Raw genomic sequence first — 19,980 nt, 5'->3', positions numbered from 1 at the left:
TACATCTCTAAAGCCTAGAGTAAGTGTCTGCACATGTGTACATGGTGGCAGATATTCAATAAACCATGTTGAATAAATATTTTCACTAAGGCAGCTTTTAAAAGTATTTTGTTTCTGTTTTTAATGTTAAAATAAGGCTTATAAAGCTCAATTATAATTCTGATTTGCAAATAGCATACTATTAACCAAGTTCTCAGGTTTCAGATTAAAGCAGGGTCATAAAAAGTATGGCCCATGGCCCATTTCTGTAGGCCCTCAGGCCAAGACTGGTTTACATTTTAAAAGAATTGTGAAAAAACCAAGATTATGAAAAAAGAGACCTTAAGTAGCCCATTAAACCTAATTTTTACCATCTGACCCTCTACAGAAAGTCTACTGACCCTGTGAATTGAGATTTCATTCAAAAGAAAACTAAAGTTGGGACTTTCCTGACAGTCCAGCGATTAAGATTCTATGCTTCCCCTGCAGGAAGCAAGGGTTCAAACCCTGGTTAGGGAGCTAAGATTCTGCATGCCAGGCAGTACAGCCAAAAATTTAAAAAAAAAAAAAAAAGAGAGAGAGTGAGAATGAAAGCTTTAACTTACTTTCACCTATGAACTGAAAATTTGTGTTACTAGAAACATCTTTTACTTAAGACCTTCACTGTCTAAATCTCTAAATTTTAGCTTATTTGATTTGAAGAATACCAAGGAAATGGCTGTTTGTTGTTTTTTTAACCAGAGCATAAATGGTTATAATGCCAAAGCTAATAAGAAGGATTATAGTTGATTTACATTTAATATTTTACATACTAAAACATAAAAAATGGATGGAGAAAAAAACAAAATGGAATACAAACAGAAAAAGAAAAAAAAAGAAGCTAAATTATATTTCAAAGGAATAGCAAGACTACATTAGGAGGGAAAAAACTAACCAAGCAACTTTGAACGTAGCATTTTGACTCTATACCCTCGGGCTAAAAAAGATGAACAAACAAATACTCAATTCTACTTAATAGGCTTGTTTTGAGATACATGGGTTAGCAACTCTGAAACTACTTTCTGTGTATTTTAGGATTGATCAAATACATAGATATATTGTGGATAACGGAAACTAGTGTTTTCTCACTACAGAGAAAAGGAATTACAAATTTGCAAAGGAGGAAGACTAGAATGAACCAGTGAACAGTGTTGGACTGTTACTGGAGACAGGATGAATTCACGGCACTTTAAAGAGGCAGATGGACAAAAAAAATTTGCTTGTATATTGATATAATGTATATATAAAAGCATGTCCAGACAAATACACAATTTCTAGCTCAGTAACCACCAAAATAAACTAAGGTTCCTCAGAGAAATGGCTGGTTCTAGAGTTGGGGTGGGAATATTTTATTACACAAGAAAGTGAACACCCAAAACCTGATGAGCACATGTTGAAGACGCAGGAGCCAGCTTGAAGGAGCTCTGACATCAAAAGGCCCCAATGAATAAAAAATAATCTTTGAATTCATATATACATGCATATGCATACATACATGTATACATACATGCATATATATACATAAATGGGGAGAAGGAAAAGCTGTTGTGGGAGGCCGATAATAAAACTATTAATAGACTCAGAAAATGACCATCTGAGTACCGATTCACGCAAGAACTGGATGCTTAAAAAAATAAAGGGTGAAAGTTTGATGAGTAACAAGCTATTTGTATAGTTTCAAAAATGACTTCCCATAAGGTATTTGTTACAGGTAATTCCCTAACAGGTCAGTGGTTAGGACTCCACATTTCCACTGCAGGGAGCACAGGTTCAATCCCTGGTCAGGGAAATAAGATCCTGCAAGCTGTGCAGCATGGCCAAAAATAAATAAATCCATTTTTTAAAGAAGTATTTGTTACAAAAGGAAAAAAAGACATTTTACAACAGAAAAACCTTGCAGAAAAAAGTTAACATCCTTATTAATGGGATACACATCATGTGCTTCTTGAGGACACAGTATTTTTTGGATTACTCCTGCCAAAAATGCCTAACCTGAAACTAATCACGAAGCATCAGACGACAATTCCATATTGAGGGAATTCTAAAAATAACTGGCCTAGTCTATTCTCATCAATCATCAAAGGTCATAACAGATAAAGTAATAACCAACTGCTCCAGATTAAAGGACACCAGAGAGACAACTGTGATGTGATTTAGATTTCCTTTCTACTCAAGACTTAACTGATACAATTAGTGAAATCTGAAGGTCTGCAGACAACTGCATCAGCTTCCTGATTTTGATACCTGTACTGTGATTGTTTTCAGAAAATAGTTAATATTTAGAAATAAAAGGCATTATTGCAATTTACTCTCCAAACGTTCAGAAACAAGATTTACAAGTCATTTATGTGCACTGCAAAGAGAATAAGAAAGCAAATATGATCACAGGTACTAGCTGGTGAAATCAGGACCAAGTGTATATAAAAATTCTTTATCATTCTTGCAACTCTTCTGTAAATCTGAAGTTGTACAAATAAAGTTTAAAAAGCGGGGAAGAACTGTTTATTTATATTTGGACATCATACTAGCAAAAAGAATTGTGAAAAATTGAGTGATGGCTCCCCTGTACACAGCTGGCTGTCCTTTACATCTCAACCAGGAGCTGAGTGAAACCCAGTCCTTCCAGTCTCAGCTCTAACACAAGCAGCACTTCCTTGGTAAAGTCACACTGGCAGGCCTCAGATTCCCTGTTTGGGAAATGAGGACAGCAACTATCCTACCTTTCTCACAAGTTTATTCTAAGATCCACTGAAACATAATAATGGCTGGGGAAAACAAGCACATATAAAACACCATCTATTATAAAGTGGTTCACTTTTAAAAATGTTTGGTGAATAAAAAGTACTTTAAAATTACCCAAGCCAGACATTTTTTTTTTCATCACAGCAAGCAGCTGTTTTAGAAACTAGGCATTTGCTATGTGTTTTGGTTTGGAAAAATTTTAACTTATCCAACATTTTTTTTTTTTTTACCATTTCAATAAATTCAAATACCTGTATCTTTTTTAATCCATAAAACTTTACAGTATCAAGACATTACTAAAGAAAGTAATTAACCAAGGCATCAACCTTTAAAAAAAAAAATAAGATACAGTTGACATAAAACTTGTATTAGTTTCAAGGGTACTGGTCAATCTTTTAGATACTGTGACCCAAAATAAAAAGACCATTATATCATTTCCCAAGTTTCCAAAATCATAAAATACATAATCCAAACTGTCACCCTGCACTCACAAGCTACTCAAATGAGCCCCAAGAAATCAAATCAAATTCAGAAAACAGTGTTCATAAAAGAGAAAGAGGCACCAAATTTTTTTCATGTACTTAATTAAATCAAGGAAAAGTTTTAGAAATAAAAATAAATCAATCCTTCCAAATTCATAAGGGTTTGATCACCACTTAAAATTATTTAATATTTGCACAGAGACTAATTAATACATCATGACAAAAGAAAATATCCCTAAAGCAATATTTTCTAAAAACAGTTATGATTCCAAAATACCAAGTGGAGATCTAATAGGATAGGCAAATTAGTACAGAATGAAACACTGTCGCTTATCTTACTTCCCCACTGTTGCAAAGGTCAGGTCACATTCATGTTTAAGAAGTCTACTCCCTCAATCATTATTTTGAACAGTAGACAAGCAACCTGGACTCTGTAAAAGTGAATGTTGACAGTGGACCAGGCAGAACTGAGCTTAGAGAGAAGTGCTGCAGCCACCCAGGCCCTAGCAAAGCAGCAAGCCTGGAGTCAGTAACGCCTGCGCAGCCGCACTAGCTCTGCAGCAAGGGCACTGCGCTCAAAGCTGATGAGATGAAGGAGAAAGGATTATAAGTGCATAAGGTCCAAGACGTGCACTTTTTGCCTGTCTTGTTTACAACTGTACCCTAGCAGATAGAAAAGTGCCTGGTAAACAATAAGTATTAAGTACTGGTTAAATGAATAAAAAAATGAATCAAATCCTAGGTCTTTCAAGTCAGCCTCTACAAATTATACTAAACTGCAGAATGTTAATGAATTTAACATACATTGAATTAAAAGCCATAAACTCTTTTTAAAAACATGAACAAATCATCTCTATTCCCCATTCTGACTAAATACAGCAATGTCAAAGTTCCTAATGTATCTCCTGACCTACAGTATATAGCATATTTACATACTCTTCCTTGAGTTTAAAATAAGGTGTATCAGAAACCGGTACAGCAGAAATAGAAAGATGAAATAAATGCATAAAATCAAAATCAGAGAGACCAAACGCATCGTGTTTACCACCAACCTTAAGAGAACTAATTCAGACAAGGAATCAGAAGCCATGGTAACATTTCTCACGGGCATTTATGTCTTATAATAGTATCTCTTAACAAAATCTGCTCCTCTATAATTAGAAAATCCAAAATTTGACTTAGTCTTGTGTCTGCAATACTACAGAGTACCTGCCAGTGATCTGTTCCCATCTTATAGTTTGAAGAACTTCCTCAAAATATAAGATGTATTTAATTTCCAACCATCAAATTCAGAAATTAGCAATTTACCCATCTCACATAAGTAATATTTCTTTTACAAAAAATTACGTGGAGCAGAATGCAAGTAAATGCACAAGAGTTTAGATATGATTGATGCTCACTAGCAAGTACAACTTTTTTTTCACTTCACCTATTTTTTGTGAAGAAATTCAACTCACTCCCTACATGTTTGCTTTAAGCTTACCAATATATTCTAAGTGACAACTTCATTCTGCTTCCCAAGCACTTCCCATACAATCAAGACATCATTTCACTACCAATTTAAACCTAATTATTTTCCAAAGGGCCTGCCTTATGTGGGTTATAATCATCTTACTATGCTTCTTGTGTCCATGCTGCTGGAAAGCAGTCTGTACAAGCAGGAGTAGAGAGGCACAATCCTGAGAGAAAGGAGTAGAGAAAGATGTTGAGAAAACAAAACCAGATAACATGAGCTCACTGAAGAGTTCAGGAGCCCAGCCAGTGTTCAAGGTCAAGGTTGATTACATTCTCTCATACCATTACGAGTTAGCAGTTGTCCAGTAACAGGAAAACTGGCCCTAGAAAGAAATATCTAAAATTTCGTGTACAAGCAGCAGTATCAGCACTAATTCTATGCCAACTATACTTCTAAAAAAAGAGGAGCAACTGATCATAAAATATGACTATTTAGAAGACTGAAATACTATGGAATACTAATGTCCCCTAAATGCCAATCAAAATTACTGTTAACAAACTCGCTGCTAGCCTAAAATAAAAATGACTGAACTATTTATTTCATGAATTTCAACGTTGCCAAAAAATTTTATACCTAATCCTGAACAGGACTAAAACACTCTTAAATCATACAGTCCCCCAAATCATTATCAACCTCAGTTATGCTTGTACTCTAACTTAATTCATTAAAAAAACTTTTAACATATGTTGTTTTAAAATGAAAAAACAAAGCATAAAGGGCTTGAAAATGGCATAATTACAATATAAAACTCAGGACTGATTCAGCCTAACTGGAACTTACAATGAAATAGTCCCCTCCCTGCTTTCCCCTTAGTAAGAAGAATCATAAGCAGAGTTTTTATTTTAAATTTTCCATCTAAACTACTATAAACCTACAATTCCATAAAATGACCCTCAAAACAATGCTTATACCTACTAAGTCCTCCAAAGTATTAATTTCATATTTAGTCAGTTAATCTTGCAACTAATAGGAAACCTAAAAATCTCAAATCATTTATTTTACACTGGAGAAAACCAAATGTTCAAAAATGTTAACTGCCTTGGTCCAAGTCATTCAGCTACCTACTATATCATCAATCCATGCATTTGAGAAATCTTTATTTAGGCATATACCAAGGCATTATGCTATGTACCAAGGATATGAAGCAATGAAGTTATGTGGTCATTGTCCTCATGGAATTTATAATCTGGTGGGGAAAATTACTTCTAATTACTTAAAACCGCAGTCATCATTAGAAGGAAAAACACAATGTTTCAAGACAGTTTAACAGGGGATCTAAATCAGTGATTCTCAACCATGGTCGATTTTGGCCCCCAAGGGACATCTGGTAATATCTGGAGACATTTCTGGTTGTCACAACAAGGGAATCTAGTGGGTAGAGACCAGGGCTGCTGCTAAACATCCTGCAATGCACAAGGCAGCTCCTCACAGCAAACAATTATCCAGCCGAAAACATGAACAAAACCCAGGCTGAGAATCCCTAACCTAAACCCTGGGGCAGGGAGAGGGCAGTGAAGTCTTCCTTTCTTTCTAACACTAGGACTGCTACATCTTTAAGAGATTTTCACAAAGTAGAAACCAAAAAAATCTCCTAATTGTTACAATTAACCAAAACTCCCCCTGGAAAGTTAAAACACAAGAGACAGAGACATTCCCTGATACACGAAAATCAAAGAAAAAGGCAATCCTCTATAGCTTCCTGAACTGCAAGGGGAAAATATAAAATCAAATTTCACATGCTTTTATTATTCCCACTACCTTTCCCACTGTCCTCTACCATCCCAGGCCTACTACTAGATATTGGTGCAAAGATTATCAGTCCTCTAGAAAGGCAAATGAACACCCTCGATAACAAACTTGGAAATGGAATAAAACAAAGAAGGGATTTCACTACTGGTGCAAAGACAGGGCAGAGAAGAGGAAAATACACTGGGTGTGAAAGTGATTCTGGAGAAGTCTACATTCTGCAACAATTTAAAGGGTGAGCCATCCGACTAACTAAAGGATCCTAAGAACAAAAGACACTAAGAATTCAGATATCCTACAGCTGAGTAAAGAATTTAAAAGCCAAGGTAAAGCCAAAAATTAATCTGCAATAATTTTACAGGCACAAGCATAACAGATTCTTACATTCTTAATATAAGAATTCTTATATTTTCCACATATTAAGAGTTCCTATATTACTAAAGTGCCCTTGCCAATTAAGTTATAATTTTCTAAGAAAAGGGTTATGAACTGCGTTTGTATTTTCCTTCTTAGAAAAAAAGAAAAAACCTACCATAATGACCTCCATATAGAAGCATTCTTAAGGGCTGAGTACAGATATGCAACTCACGTAAAACTGCTGCATTCCGGTAATCAATTGTGGTCCTAACGTGAATATACAGATTTAAACAGAGAACAGGAGACCCTTCCAACCGAGGTGAGGGCTCTAAACGATCATTAACAAGTAAATGCCACCATCTCTGAGCAGCAGCAACTACAATACCTTGTAATGATAACTCCTCTGGAATTAACTGCTCGGGTCAAGCACTGACCCTTAGGGAATCCTATATATCAATCTGGACAATATTCTTTCATCATTTCAGAACTGACATTAGTGGTCATGGGATTAAACTTTCATCACGGTGATGCTTAACTGGAAATTAAAGTTTTCCCACAAAACCAGCACAGAGGGTACTTAAATATCAATTCCTGAGCCTCAATCTCATTTAACTGATGATAATTAAGAGGAATTTATCACACACAAAGAAAGATCCTCTGACAGTGAATGTGAAAGTGCAGTGAGGAGGCCATAAAGCCCCTCTGACAAAAAGGGAGGGAAGGCTGGCAGGCAGGAGGACATGCCAATCATGACTGCTTCCTAGCCTTATGCAGAAGATCAGATTTTCAGACCGAAACTTACCCACAATTTTCAGATTAAAGACCTATATTCTTAACTTTAAAAATCCCTGGCACATTTCTGTTTCTAAGCCAATGTTCGCTTGTTTTTTAAGCAAGTCATAAAAGCTAAGCATTTCATATTTTGAACATTATGCTTACAGCTAAATTGTGTTGCCTTATAAAGTACGTGGCATTTGACAATTCAATGCTTCAAAGATAACTTTAAATTTGCCAGAGAAAGTTTTGTTGGGCTCAGCCCAAGGATAAATGCCTTTAAAAGCCAAATTAATTTTAAGGAAACATTCTAAAACATCCTTGACTCCTAATCCTGTAATTCAGATTCCTTTTTTATTTTTGCACTTCATAACATATGATTTAATGGAAAAATATTATCGAACTATTTCCCACTATATACTTAACTTTCAACAACAAATTTTTACTATACTAGCAAGCACAGATATTCAGAAACTTTTTTTCAAAAGTCAGGAAAAAAAATTATGTTTTGAGTTTAAACCCCCTTAAAAAGTACATTTTTCTCAATCTTGTTCAAAATGTATTTCCCTTCCTCAATTCTGTAACTATGCTGTGCACCAACCCCATTTCCAGAAGTGTGAGCATAATACTAGTAAACAAGGGAGTTAAAAGATGGTTTAAGTTCTTTGAAAATATATAAGGGGAAAAAAAAATAAAGGGAAAGGAGACAGTGCTACATAAACTACAGTGGGAATACCACTACAAATCTCAAGTTCTTGTGAAGATTAGATGAGAAAAGAGCTGAAACATCAAGCTAGCCATGGAAATATTAGGCTCCTTATCCTTAATGTCAATAGTAAAATTTAAAAAACCAACTGTAACATTTCTCCTCCTCCTTGCTCCATTGTGATCAACCACAGTGTACTAACCACTTGTTCATATCTATCACATGGCAGGGAGGGCTGGGAATGCAGGGTACATATTAGGAACCCCCAAAATAAACAGGAGACACCCATCAAAAAGGTCTAGGGTAAATCAAATAATTGGATGGAAATAGGAGAAACCTTTTTTATATATAATTTAAATGAAGACCACTACTTAGTGCTGTAACTACATGTAGCAAACAAAAAAGCTACACAGACCTGTTTTCCCCCTCCCCTGCAGAGCTGTGAAATTATCAACAATAAATTGGAACATATAGTATCCTTATTTTTTATTTCAGATTTTAAGGAAAAGGAGTGAAAGCAGATTTTATAATCTGGCACAAATTATCAGTTATAAATTCATAAATAAAATGGAAAAGATTCTGAAGTTTACACTCTAATCTGTAACAAAAAGCAGTAAAGAAAACCTTGTATTCAAATGAAAATCCTTTCCAAAAAAAGGCTTTCTTTCATATAATTGTCACGGCTATCTGCTTTAATACGGAAAGTCTAATTCACAGGATTGTTAGATCTAACTTTTAGCCTCTTCTAAGTTTCTCAAATGCTAATTCTCCAAAGAAGGAAGGAAGGATAGAAGCGAGGGAGGGAGCAGGGAAGAAGAAAAGAAAAATTGTTTAGGCTATCACTATTAGACTATATTGAACAGAGTATTAGTGCCTCCACATGAAAAGTTCTTAAAATTGATGCAAATCTAATTAACATCATATTAAAATATTTGTATCTAAGGCATACAAGTACGGATAAGCTGTGTAGACAACTACTTGTTAAATGTTTGTTTAATATAGTTAAGTCTATTCACATTAGAGTGTTTAAAAGGTTTTAAAATATTTTAGGGCTTCCCTGGTGGCTAGACAGTAAAGAAGCTGCCTGCAATGCAGGAGACCCGGGTTTGATCCCTGGGTGGGGAAGATCCCTGGAAAAGGAAATAACTATCTATTCCAGTAATCTTGACTGCATAAAGGAGCCTGGCAGCCCATGGGATCAGAGTCGGACACGACTATTTTTATCGAAACGTGTCTCCCTTCCGACTAGTAAACTCAATCAAATAGTGAACACCGGACAGCTGCTTATTTAAAATCTAGCCTTATGTATGACACGTGAAGGAGCCCATGGGAAATGCCTCTCCCGCATCTTTCCTCTCGGCATGCACAGTTCTCCTGCTTTATGTCGTGATGGTGAGAAGAGTTGGCGGTGAGGAGGGTTGGGGGGGAGGTAAGGACAGGAAAAATTTGCAGAATAACCTCGCTTCCCGACCAACCATCCCCCTTAAGCTTAAGTCCCCGGTTGGCAGGTTACCTAGCCAACGATATCTCGGTTATAAACAAACACTGCTTGCAATGTGACCACAGATGAGCATCCCAGGAGGTGCTTTTCCAGCACTTCCAAACCCTACCACCCCTATCAATGCCTGCCTCATTAAGGACCGGGGGAAGGCCTGAAGCGGGGATGCCTGGCCTCCAAGTTAAAAATCCCGCAGGCCCAGGAAAAGAGGTGGGCGGGCCAGGCCTCGGCGGAACTGACCCGCAGAGAGACCTGTCGGGAGCCTCCGGGGGAGGGCCCAACCGGTGGCCTCCCCCTCCACCCCCGCAGCCACTCGGGAGTAGGTGCTGGAGACACCGGAACCTCCCCCGCCCCCACCACCACCCCGGGATCGGGGGAGGGGCGCCGGGACGGAGCAACACCCCTCCCCCACGGGCACGGCCAGGCCGCCGCTCGCCCCACCCTGGAGAAAGCCCTGCGGGCCCGTGCCCAGCCCTCCCGCGGCGGGCCTTGTCCCGGGTCGGGGGTCGGAGGTCGGGGTGGGGAGCGTGGGCAGGAGCGGGTCGGGGGGAGGAGAGGCGAAGACTGCAATACCAACCTCGCTATTGAAGGTTTTCACAGCCTCCATGTTGTCGGTGCGGAGGCCCGGAGCCCGGCGGCGGAAGAGGCGGCGGCCACTGCACTGGGTCGGGAGAGCGAGACGGGGGCGGCGGCGGCGGCGCCGCGAGGAGGGTGGGGGGTGTGAGGGGGCGGGCGTGCCGACGGCGGCGGGGACGGGGGGTGGGGGGCCGGGCCGCTGCGACCCCCCGGGCCCAGGGGAAAGGCGAGGCAAGCACTGGAGGGGAAGGGCTCTCCCTTAGGGGCGGCGAGGCCCCGGCATGGCCGCTAGGGCGGGCGGAGCGCCGGGCAGGGGAACAGAGGCGCTGCCGGGGCGGGTCGGCGGCGGCGGGCGGGGGGGGAGGGGCCGGGCCGCGGCGCCTTCTCTTCTCCGTCCCGCTCGGTCTCGGGCTTCCACCCTCCAGCCCCGGTCCCCGACTTCTCTCCACCCCCTCCTTCCTCTTTCCTCCGGCGGGCTCCTGTTTCGCCTCCCCGCCGCTCGGGGCCCGTAGGAACCAGCGGCGCGCCGCGAAGACGGAGGAGGAAGCGCTGGCAGCGGCGGCTGCGGCATCCAATATGGCGGACGCGAGTCGGGCCGCGCAGCTCGGGGATCCGCGGCGCCGGCCAGCGCGCCCCCTGGCGTCGGGACCGCGCGGGTCCGGGCCGTCGCGCGGAACCATCGAGCGTGCGCGCGCGCGGGCGGGCCAGAGCGTCGCCGCCGGGAGGCCGGGCTCAGCTCTACCCACCCCAACCCCCGCCCGGTCCTCTCCACACACCACCTCCTCGCCGCTGCGGGAATCCGGGCTGCAGCCCCTTGGAGCGCCCTGCGGGGGGAGTGGGCCACTGCAAAGCGTTGATCTTAAGAAAAACCCAAATCCCGCCCCCACCCCCCTCCCGGCAAGTTTAGGCTATAATATCCGCGTTTCCGTTGTTTCCATAGGGACTGGCCTCTTTACACGAGGTTTAGTTGATTTTTTTCAAAACTTTACTGGACGTTGGCCTCGAGGTTAACAGCCAGAAAACTTCCTAGTTGGTCACTTATTTGGGAACGATGTGCCCAAGCATTTTTAATAGCGTCGGGAGAAAACCTTTAGAAACAAAAGCTTGAGATTCGGGCGGGGGCAGGGGAACGAGGGAAGCACGCCTGCAGCCAGCTTCTCGGTGCAGGAAATGCATGCTGCATAAAATCCTGGGGGGACTGGCGTGGTGCAGACAATGAGTTCATTTGTCTGCGCGGCGGGAAGCGGTGCCCAGAACGCACGAGATCTGCATAGGCGAAAGGGCACCCGTCCTCTATAAACGATTGATTATTCTAAAGGAATTTTGCCCGAGGTTGTAGAGAATCAGATGGTGAATACAGTTTTTCTAGATGAAGTAGGAGAAGCTGCTAGCAAAATGCCTCCTCTGTCACTTGATGCAGTGTGAGATAACCGATACCAAATTAAAAGTGAGCATTTAAGTGGAAAGTTGGGTGTGTTATCAGTGAACCCCAAACACCACTGTCGTTTTTCAGCAGTTGCTGCTCGTCAAAGGAAAGGGAGATAGGTGACTGCGGGATTTTTCTCTATAGGATTATTGGAACCAAGGTAAGAGCTGAGCTCAGAGCCCTGTGAAACAGGAAGACAGACCCTTCTTGACGTGGTAGGGCCTAGTAGTTTTTATGAGTCTTCTCCATTGACAACTTTAATATGGCCGCTGGCTACTTAGAAGGTAAAATGGAAAACCGGAAGAGCTTATATTCCATCTTGAAAAATCTCAGATCTTTTTGCCTCCCATCCTCATACGCTAAGCCGTTGTGATCTCTTGCCAACAATTGCAGTAGCCTCCTAAACTGGTCCCTATCCCTCCTTCTCTGGACTAGCCAGAATGGGTAATTCTTTTTTAAGACACAAATCAGATCAGTTCACTTCCTTTTTCAAATCTTTTTTAAGACTTTCCCATTGCACTTCAGGTTTTATCTTATCCGGTTACCTTGGCCTAAAGGCCCCACCTGTCAGCTCACACTACTTTTCCCCCTGCGCTCTTTACTCCGGCCACTCTGGTCTCCTTTGTTCCCTGACCACACTGAGTGCTTTCCTACGGACTCGGGGTGTGCCTTTGCCCTCTGGGGTTTTGTTGCTCTGTTCTTTCCCAGCTGACTCCTCATCCTCTTTCCTCCATCAATTAATCTGCAGTAGCATGCTGGCACTTGGGGAGGTACCCACTCAGTTCTGGTCCTGCGGGATCCTAACACTCACCATTTGCTGCTCTGGCCTATGTAGGATTATCAATTCAGTTGATTATCGATTGATGAATGTTGACTGAATTACTTAGGCCTGAGAGATTAAGGTACTATACAAGCTGAAAAATTACATTAAAAAAATATATTTAAATCCATTGTTAACAGTAGTACAGGACTTGATTTCCTAAAGCTTCCATAGCTAGAATTGCAGAAGGCATATTTTGATCAAGGGAAGGAAAAGAATTAAAAAAGCAGAGGACAACCTAAGCACATTTTTAGTGGGAAGGAGGTTAAAAGTAGGAAAAGGAAAAGTAGTCTGGGAGCCCAGTGTGATGACAATGCAAAGTTTGTGTACAACTACGCACACCTCTGTGTTGTATGTCAATGCCTATGTGTGTGGTTTATGTATGCATGTACATTAGGACTCTTGAGTCCCAGATAATAAGCTAATTGGAGCTAGCTTAAGCATTAAAGAATTTACTGTTAGGATGCAGACTTTTCTCCTGTAATGCAAAGTTATGGATGCTGATGGGCCTAAGGAAGGAACCTGAACCCAGAATTTAGAAAGCCCGAAGCGATTTAATCTCCGCCTACCTGCTTGAGCTTTCTTTCCATTGCTATATCCAGCTCAGTTTTACATAGTGAGATATGACTGTTTCTCCTAAATTTATAGTTCTAAACAGCTACAGGACCACCTGGCTGACAATCTCTCCCAGTTCCAAATTATCTTAGGGGGAAAGTAAGGAACTGGATTGACCCAGCCTGGATTAGGTGACCAGTAACAAATTTAAGACCAAGAATTCATATTATGAAGACTTGACGTGGGAAACAGCCGGCAGGGGTAGTCCAGCCACTGGAAGAGATATTCCCAATGGTGAATTTTGAAACTCACATTCCAGAGTTTGTGGTGCTCTCTTCTGAATGTGTTTATCATTGGCCTTTCTCCTAGGATTTAATCATTTGGGGGAGTAACTCATAGGCTCTAATTCAGCTGTAACAAAGTGGTCAGAGTCAAACAGTCTGGAGCAGCGCTCACCATAGAGCTTTCTGAGATTGTGGAAATGTTCTGTATCTGTGATGCCCAATTCAGTAGCACAAGCTCCTTGTGACTGTTACGCACTTGAAATATGTCAGGCACAACTGAGAAAATGAGTTTTTAATTTTATTTCACTCTAATTGACTCAAGTTTAAATATATGCTAGCGGCCCCCACATGGGAAAGCAGAAATCAAGCTAGACAAGATTTACTCCCATCAATGGGGCATGTCCTTGAGAAGGGGAGTCATTTTGAGGTGGCAGTAAGCAAAAACAGTTATCAGCTATCAGAGGTGATGTAACCAGAAGGTGGGGGGGGGCAGCTGCCTGCCACTGAAAAGCCAATAAGCAGGCCAGGCTGGTAGAAAGAAAGATTCGCTTTATTTCAGATACGGAACCAGTAGGGAGGGCAGACATTTGTTCAAAGGCCAGCTCTCTCCACTGACAATCAGTTGCGCAAGAGCTTTTCTAGCCGGGGTTGGGGTGGGCTACATGCAGAAAGAGCACAGTCAGCTCTGACAGTCGTCTTCACATTGATCACTGATGGTCTGAACAGCCTCGTCTTGATTGTACAGTTAATTCTTCAGTTCCAGGGTCAGTTTGTTTCCACGTCTTTGAGGCCAGTTCTTGGAACTGTGGCAGCTTATGTCTCAGGTACAGTCTGATCATCATGTAGTTAACTTCACCTTTGCAGGGTGGGGACGGGGATCGCTTTTAAGAGAGCTCACTGGATATGGCTCAGAATATTATTGATAGACCTTGAGAAGGAACTAAAGGTCTTTGACTATCAGGTAAAAGACCCTGATGCTGGGAAAGATTGAAGGTGGGAGGAGAAGGGGACGACAGAGGATGAGATGATTGGATGGCATCACCAACTCAAGGGACGTGAGTCTAAGTAAACTCTGGGAGTTGGTGATGGACAGGGAGGCCTGGCGTGCTGCAGTCCATGGAGTCGCAAAGAGTTGGACATGACTGAGCGACTGAAAAATGACTATGTTATTATTATTTGGTCTTTGACAGTTATTCTATCTTTTGGTTTTGTTTTGCATGTTCTCATTTCTCTGATCAAACATATTCTTTGACTAAAGTTTCCACAGACGAAAGACAAGCAGAGGACACTGGGGGCTAGGGGGTGGGGGCAAGAACCATAGGGTCCTGCTCTGTTTCAGTAATAATGTATGTATATGAGTTATTTTTAAACTGGGACAAAAAAATCTGAAGCATTGTCTAAGCCAGAACTAATTTCCATCCAAAAGAGAAAATGAAAACTTGAGATTCCTCAGGAAACACTTCTGGAGTGGTTTAGTATTAGGGCATAGAAACAAAATGGAATATTATACAGCCAATAAAATGATTAGACTATGAGAAACAATAGGATGGTTCCTCAAAATTTTAATAGAATTGGCCTATGCTCCAGCTATTCCACTAATGGTATTCATCCAAAAAGAACTGAAAAAGGTGGCAGCGCCCAAGTGTCCATTGACAGATATTGTTTAGTTGCTAAGTCGTGTCTGACTCTTTTGCAACACCATGACTATAGCCCATTTGTCAGGCAAGAATACTGGAGTGTGTTGGCATTTCCATCTCCAGGGGATCTTCCCAACCCAGGGATCAAACCCAAGTCTCCTGCATTGGCAGGTGGATTCTTTACCACTGAGCCACCAGGAAAGCCATTACTGACAGATACATTTATGTAAGTATATGCATTTATACAAACAAAGCAGACTAGGGTATATGCATACAATATAATATCACTAAGCCTTAAAATGGAAGGAATATTGATGTATACTACAACATGAATGAAACTTGAAGACTATTCTCGGTACCCCATATAAGTTGCAATCATACAATATTTGCCTCTGGCTTATTTCACTTAAAGGTAAATATTGTATGATTCCATTTACATGGGGTATCTTGAATAGTCACATTCATGAAGGCAGAAAATAGAATGGTGGTTGCGGGGGGAGGAGAGATGGGGAGTTAGTATTTGATGGGCATATAATTCATTTCGGGAAGATGATAAAGTTCTGTAAATGAATGCTGATGATGATTGCACAAGAGTATGAAGTGTTTATATTTAGTTTTACAGGACCATACACTTAAAAATAGTTAAAATGGTAAATACTGTGTTCAGCTCAGTTCAGTTGCTCAGTCATGTCCAACTCTTTGCGACCCCATGAATCGCAGCACACCAGGCCTCCCTGTCTATCACCAACTCCTGGAGTTCACCCAAACTCATGTCCATTGAGTCAGTGATGCCATCCAACCATCTCATCCTCTGTCATCCCCTTCTCTTCCTGCCCCCAATCCCTCCCAGCATCAGGGTCTTTTCCAATGAGTCAACTCTTCGCATGAGGTGGCCAAAGTACTGGAGTTTCAGCTTCAGCATCAGTCCTTGCAATGAACACCCAAGACTGACCTCCTTTAGGATAGACTGGTTGGATCTCCTTGCAGTCCAAGAGACTCTCGAGAGTCTTCTCCAACACCAGAGTTCAAAAGCATCAATTCTATGGCGCTCAGCTTTCTTCACAGTCCAACTCTCACATAGCCTTGACTAGACGGACCTTTGTTGGCAAAGTAATGTCTCTGCTTTTGAATATGCTATCTAGGTTAGTCAAGGACTCCTAGGTTCCAAGGAGTAAGCGTCTTTTAATTTCATGGCTGCAGCCACCATCTGCAGTGATTTTGGAGCCCCCCAAAATAAAGTCTGCCACTGTTTCCCCATCTATTTCCCATGAAGTGATGGGACCAGATGCCATGATCTTCGTTTTCTGAATGTTGAGCTTTAAGCCAGCTTTTTCACTCTCCTCTCACTTTCATCAAGAGGCTCTTTAGTTCCTCTTCACTTTCTGCTATAAGGGTGGTGTCCTCTGCCTATCTGAGGTTATTGATATTTAATTACAATTTTTAAAATATTTTAATGGTTAGAAAAAGATTAGAAATATAGGAAAGGGTAAATGCATATGTTAAATACATATGTTATTAAATACAAAGGAGTGTGAATCAACTCACTAATATATTTTAGTTTTAAGAATGCAAAGATTGAAAATGATACAAAAATAGTTATATTAGGGTGCTGAGTTTGCAAGGGTTTTTTAAAAAATATTTTTGCCCGGTTTCAGTAATTCAGTAATTTGTATCTTTTGGGCTTCCTTTGTGGCTCAGACAGTAAAGAATCTGTCTGCAATGCAGGAGAGCTGGGTTCGATCCCTGGGTTTGGACGATCCTCTGAAGAAGGAAATGGAAATCCCATGGACAGAGGACCCTGGTGGGCTACAGTCCATGGGGTCACAAAGAGCCAGAAATAACTGAGAGACTAACACACACATACATTTTATTTTTATTTTATTCTTTTTGGCCATGCCATGCATTTTGTGGAATCGAATTCCCAACCAGGGATTGAACCCAGACCCACACAGTGAAAGCATGAAGTCCTAACCACTGGACCACTGGGAATTCCCAATCTTATTATTTTAAATGGACCCAAAATAACTCCAAACTCGATACTGAAACCAAGTATATTTCCTGAAAGAATCACAACATATTAAAGGAGATACACAGTAAATGTTTTACTTCTACCAGTTTCACTTTTAGAAATTTTGATTTTGGCAGGTGTGTTTTACTGTCCGTTAAAGAAGTGGTTCTTCAAACAGCTAAAGGTAAAGCATCACAGATTGTCAGTAATAGTGGTCAACGATTAAAAAAAAAACCTCTAGATTTTCAGGCCTTGTAGTTTGAATATTGATTTAAGCATAACATTTGCTCCTCAATGAGTAAACCAACAGATCCATGTCTTTTCCTCATTCACGGTGAATCTTTTCTTACTTCTTCCACACACTCCTGACCCAATATATTTGCCCAAGCCACATACACAACCTTCAGTGTTTCCCCAGACTTTCCAAATGGATACTACTTCAACTTGCTGGTGAGAAGAAGCTGTTTTGCATGCCTTAATTTATGCAGCTATTGTGAAATGACAGGAATTTTCTGACTATAGGAATTTTCATTCATTTCAGATCAGTGAAAAGGAGACCAAATTATTTTGTTGCAATAGAATGAGAGAAGACTCAGAGTGTAATGAAAGAGGTTATATCACCCAGAAGGCATTTCCTTACATTCCTAGACTCAGTTTAACTTCCTAGTACAAATAGCTGTTATAAATTGAAGGCATTATGACATGTGGCATCGAGGTGGCTGTCCTAATAATGCTTCACATGGTGACAATATCTTGTGACCATTGTATTCCTCATATGTTGATGGATTAGTAACCCAATTTAATTCATCCAGATTAGATCAGAGCCTCATGGACAAACCAACAACAACCAAACACAAGACACTGACATATGCCCCCCAGAATGCAAGTGTATAAATTTGCTGTATCATTTATCTCATTCAAGTGACTAGAATTCTCATGTCAGCTATTCAGGGCAAAGTCTTCTACACCAAGGTACCTAGAAAACTAATAATCTGACAGTTGCTTTGAATTATTAAGTTGTAAAAAAGAAAATTTTAGTGACTGGAACTTTTATATCCTTCCCCCTGATTTATACCCCAGCGTCAGTTTTCCTTTTTCCTACACCATATTGAATAAACACTGCAAACATCTCTCTGATAAACCTCTTGTTTTTATGCTAATATCTTTTGGCTAAATTCAAAGCCTATAATAAGCAAAACCATGGCTTTCTGAAGATTTGACTTTATTCCTTATATATTAATTTGTATAGATTGTAATCTAAATCCAAAAGTTTCAAGACACTTAAAATGTTTTCAGTTTCTCTTGGCTGTGCTGAGTCTTCACTGCCGCTCGGGCTTTTCTGCAGCCGCAAGCGGTGGGGCTCCTCTGGTTGCAGTCTGTGGGCTTCTCACTGTGGCAGCTTCTCTTGCTGCAGAGCATGGGCTCCAGGTGAGCAGGCGTCAGTAGCTGCAGCATGGATGTTCAGTAGTTGAGGTTCCCAGGCGAGCACAGACTCAGTAGTTGTAGCACATGGACTTAGTTGTTCAGCAAGCATGTAGGATCTTCAAGGATCGAAGATTGAACCCATGTCTCCTGCATTGGCAGGCAGAGCCACAGGGGAAGCCCTTCAAGGCAGTTTTTAAAAATCAATTTTGGGTGGTGGTATACACTACATTATGTTTCCCCAAAATCCATATGTGAAGACCTAACCCCCAGTACTTCAGAGTGTGGCTGTATGTGGAAATAAGGTCTCTCCTGCACCCCAGCTTGAGACATGATTGACAAAATTATATATATTTAAATGCAGATGACACCACCCTTATGGCAGAAAGTGAAGAGGAGCTAAAAAGCCTCTTGATGAAAGTGAAAGAGGAGAGCGAAAAAGTTGGCTTACAGCTCAACATTCAGAAAACGAAGATCATGGCATCCAGTCCCATCACTTCATGGGAAATAGATGGGGAAACAGTGGAAACAGTGTCAGACTTCATTTTGGGGGGGCTCCAAAATCACTGCAGATGGTGACTGCAGCCATGAAATTAAAAGATGCTTACTCCTTGGAAGAAAAGTTATGACCAACCTACATAGTATATTCAAAAGCAGAGACATTACTTTGTCGACTAAGGTCCGTCTACTCAAGGCTATGGTTTTTCCTGTGGCCATGTATGGATGTGAGAGTTGGATTGTGAGGAAGGCTGAGCGCCAAAGAATTGATGCTTTTGAACTGTGGTGTTGGAGAAGACTGTTGAGAGTCCCTTGGACTGCAAGGAGATCCAACCAGTCCATTCTGAAGGAGATCAGCCCTGGGATTTCTTTGGAAGGAATGATGCTAAAGCTGAAGCTCCAGTCCTTTGGCTACCTCATGCGAAGAGTTGACTCATTGGAAAAGACTCTGATGCTGGGAGGGATTGGGGGCAGGAGGAGAAGGGGACGACCAAGGATGAGATGGCTGGATGGCATCACTGACTCGATGCACGTGAGTCTGAGTGAACTCCCGGAGATGGTGATGGACAGGGAGGCTTGGCGTGCTGCGATTCGTGGGGTCGAAAAGAGTCGGACATGACTGAGCAACTGAACTGAACTGAACTGAAAGTTTCAAGGTGGTTTAGATGTACATTGTGAAATGAGTACCACAATCAAGCTAATTAACATATCCATCACTTCCCACAGTAACCACGTTTTTGGGGAAATGGAAACACCTGAGATTTACTCTCAGCAAATTTCAAGTATACATTACACTATTATTAACTACAGTCATCATGCTATCTCCAGAACCTATTCATTTTTATAACTAAAAGTTTGTATCCTTTGATCAATATCTCCCCTCTCCCCCAACCCTCAGCCTTTGGTAATAACCAT

General features: G+C 41.2%; 1 protein-coding gene across 2 annotated transcripts in view; it reads right to left on the bottom strand.

Annotated features, from left to right (window-relative positions):
* Positions 1-10,986, bottom strand: part of SCAF8 (SR-related CTD associated factor 8) — a 151,612-nt gene extending 140,626 nt beyond the window's left edge. For both annotated transcript variants that reach the window (XM_068985394.1, XM_068985393.1), the window contains exons 1-2: positions 10,854-10,986; positions 10,417-10,553 (exon numbers count right to left, since the gene is read on the bottom strand). In XM_068985394.1, the coding sequence (XP_068841495.1) occupies positions 10,417-10,553; positions 10,854-10,986 (270 nt within the window). The remainder of the gene's footprint in view (positions 1-10,416; positions 10,554-10,853) is intronic.
* Between the last annotated feature and the right edge of the window lie 8,994 nt (positions 10,987-19,980).

Source organism: Capricornis sumatraensis, chromosome 13 (assembly GCF_032405125.1).
Source record: "Capricornis sumatraensis isolate serow.1 chromosome 13, serow.2, whole genome shotgun sequence".
Taxonomy (NCBI): domain Eukaryota; kingdom Metazoa; phylum Chordata; class Mammalia; order Artiodactyla; family Bovidae; genus Capricornis; species Capricornis sumatraensis.
This window is presented reverse-complemented; position numbering and strand designations above follow the sequence as displayed.